A 3,489-nucleotide genomic window follows, 5' to 3' on the forward strand; every position below is an offset into this window, starting at 1 on the left:
CAACATGTTGTACCCTGCTTCTGACTTGGAAGCATAAAAACACATTCGGTTGCAATCAACACTCATAGCACCATACCTACTAACTTCCAGGGCTTCTTTGGAAATATCTTGTTCCGGATATTTGATTGAACACACATCTCTAGCAGACTTCGACCATCTCTTCACAATCAGTGACTTTGGAATCTCATTGATGTGTTCGTGTTTCATCACTGTGAACATGTGACGACATGGGACTCCCCTATACTGAAACATGTTACAAGAACATACCATATATGATCGGGTCTGTTGCACTTTCAGTGTTTTTCCCATGGTAGTAAACTACCTTGTGCTCAAAATCAGGCCGCTTGTAAGCTGACATTGTGTAAACACGGTGCCCATCTTCAAAGTACTCTGGTCCCTGTCGTAGTGTGGCTTGGCTCTCCTTCCTGATCTCCTTCCTAACCCACTTAAACACATCGTATGTGTATATAGAAGCTGCATGATTCTCCAAGTCTTTTAGGTGAGTTTCGAGAACAGGGGTTGAGTTCATAGTGTTAAAGTCATCCCTTACTTGATTGTTTCTCAATCTCATGAGTGCTCGGTCCATCCTCGGAACGACTTCGACTAGTTTCATGCCTCTCCCAATAGAGTCTTTTATGAACCTATTCATGCCCTCACACCTCTGCGTGCTTCTCATGCCAGCCATAAAATGGTTCCTGAAAAATGCTTGAGCCCACTTGTCTCGTTTCTCATACATCATGTTGATCCAGAAACTGTTGTGGAGATCGAATTTCTCCACCATGTCGTGCCACATTACTTCAAACTGCTCCACAGTTTGGAATTTTCTCATGCACCTGTTAAAAGCTTTCAACTTTTCGTCGCACTTCAAATTAGTGTTGCCATTTCTGGAAAGGTGCCAAGCACAAAGACGGTGCTTTGCTTGTGGCATCACGTCTTCAATTGCACTACGCATGGCCTCATCTCCATCTGTGAGTACAGCTATTGGCATCTTCCCATTCATTGCATCCAAAAACGAACGCAACAGCCAAGTGTATGTCTCCACCGTTTCATCGACAAGAAGAGCAGCACCAAACAAAATACTTCCCCGATGATTGTTTGACCCAACAAACAAAACCAATGGCTTTTTGTAAACATTGGTTTTGTATGTGCTATCAAAGATCAGCACATCCCCGTAACACATAAAATCAACAAATGCATGCCCATCTCGCCAAAACATGTTTGCTAACCTGTCTTCTATATCTACATTGAACCTGCAGTAGAAGTATGGGTCTTGTGCTGCCAGAGCGTTCATGTAGGCAAGTGGGCCTTCGGAGTCACTCTCAAAGGAAGTGGTGCGCCGTTGTTGGTCAAGCTTGTTGTGTAGGTCCTTCTCAGTAAATCCCACTGTCCTATATCCCCCCGCCTGCTCCACCATGTACTCATACGCATGGCAAGGTCTGATTGACACTTTAGACATTGTATTTGCACGGGCCAAGTCTGATTTGCCGACATTTCGATGCGAACGAATGAAGGCAGTCTGGTTTCCTGTTGCTAACTCGTGAGAATGCTCTGGAACAAAGGCTTTCACCACATAAGCTCCTACAAGCTCGTTGTAATTGACCCTGAACTTAGCCTTGCAATTTACCCTTGTAATTTTCCGAGGAGTACGACCCCTTCCGTCTAGTACGAACCACTTTTTAGCTCGAGTCCCTTGCTTGTTGCAAAGCCATTGTCTCCTCCGGATCGTACCTTCAGCCTCTCCTTTGGTATCCTTCCTAAATCCAAAGCCAAGTGCCAAGGAATATGCAGAATAGAACCTCTCTGCGTCCTCTACTGTCTTAAACGTCATAGCCTTCACGTCTTCAACCTTCAATCTTCTGTAGTCTGGGACATCGTTGAACACTTCATCATCAGTTCGTGTTTCATCAGCTCGAGTCCCTTCCTTGTTGCAACCCTTTGTTGTGTTGTCCATCGATTCGATGCTTCAGTCTCAGATAAATGAGGATAAATGAGGGGAGACAGAGAAATCGAGCCAGAGAGAGATGGGGAAGAGAGAGAATAGAGAGAGATGGGGAAGAGATAGAACAGAGAGAGATGGGCGAAACGGTCACCTTGGTTTCGAATTTCAAATGCTCCAAACGGTCAGATGACCGGATCTTCAGGTAACCAGTTGCACCTGCAGGGCCTACTATCCAAGCGTACCAGTAATTGTTTGCCACGTAGATCACGCATGGGTGCATTAACGCACCGAAGTCTTTCCCAACCAAACAAAGGTGAGAAAGTTTAACCAAGTCTAAATGTCTACCATGACTTAAGGACAAGGACATAGCAACATCAAGCTCGACTTTAAAATAACAATCAATTTTAACATAACGGAACATTAAGTTAAGTTTTTTTTGCACCACACCATAAGTTAGAAATGCTTTAGATGCAGGCCAATGAGAAATATTGGATCAAAAATATGTTAAGTATAATAATATTGCAGATAAGAACATTAATCAAGACCAAAAGATTTTCAAATGTACACTGCTTACCCAAAGACCATATCTGATTTGGAACTACAAGGTATATCAGATTGGGACACATACAGCTACCAATCCTCCTGAATTAAGATATATTTGATATAGATATCTTCAAGACATTGTGCATCGCAAGCAAGATCATCTGAAGTCAACATCTTGGCAAGTCCAAACAGTCATCACCTGCACCCAAATAGATCATTTGTTGTCAGCAAAACTATATGTCCGTTTGGGGAATATAGGAAATAAGAGGATAAAACAAGATCTAAAATAAGTTGAAACCTCTTCATGAAAGAGGGCAATATATTGGCCTTTTATATAACTTTTGCCTTGTATCAGACCAAAGGCAGCATAAATGACCAAAATATGAAAATACTGCAAGTCAAAGCAGATGAATCCAATAATATAAAGGATACAGTTTCAACTTTCAACATATAAGCTAACTTACATCTCTAGTCTAGCACAATAACCTGTGATTATGCATACATGGAAACACTACAAACCAGAGAAGCAATATAAACCAATTTTAGGTTATGAAAGCAATCATGCGGTAATACTGTTGTAACAGAAAATTAAAAACACAAAGTAAATCACAATTTAGAATACCAAAAAAATATTGGATCACAATTTGAAGCAAAACAATTTTGGATCACAATTTGGAAAACACGAACTGGATGATGAATCCATATACTATTTATAAATGAGATTAGATTTGTCATAACTTACTTGGATTCATTGCATAGGATAGCACCAAATCTACAGACATTACAAAGACTAAAACTTTGGATCAAGCTCACCAATTTAACAAAAGATTGTGTCGAGCTAAACTGCTCTCTAAAATGGTTGGCTTATAGAGAAGCTACTCTGAATCTTAAGAAAACACTACGAAGTACGAACAGCTCAAATGAACCAAAAAAATGAAACAAATTACCGCAAGATATGGACGAACACTCACGTTCAGATGTGAGTAGATCTCACCTTTTCCTTTGTG

The 3,489-nt window shown here is 40.9% G+C and overlaps 1 protein-coding gene across 1 annotated transcript; it reads right to left on the reverse strand.

Moving 5' to 3' along the window:
• Nucleotides 1-253: 253 nt before the first annotated feature.
• Nucleotides 254-1,951, reverse strand: LOC133716129 (protein FAR1-RELATED SEQUENCE 5-like). The gene has a single exon (XM_062142864.1). The coding sequence runs from the start codon at nucleotides 1,949-1,951 to the stop codon at nucleotides 254-256; it is 1,698 nt and encodes a 565-aa protein (XP_061998848.1).
• Nucleotides 1,952-3,489: the final 1,538 nt, after the last annotated feature.

Source organism: Rosa rugosa, chromosome 6, assembly GCF_958449725.1.
Source record: "Rosa rugosa chromosome 6, drRosRugo1.1, whole genome shotgun sequence".
Lineage (NCBI taxonomy): Eukaryota > Viridiplantae > Streptophyta > Magnoliopsida > Rosales > Rosaceae > Rosa > Rosa rugosa.

What these genes read in the sequence shown, in the direction of transcription:
- LOC133716129 (XM_062142864.1), bottom strand. Translation starts at nt 1,951, where the DNA reads ATGGACAACACAACAAAGGGTTGCAACAAGGAAGGGACTCGAGCTGAT.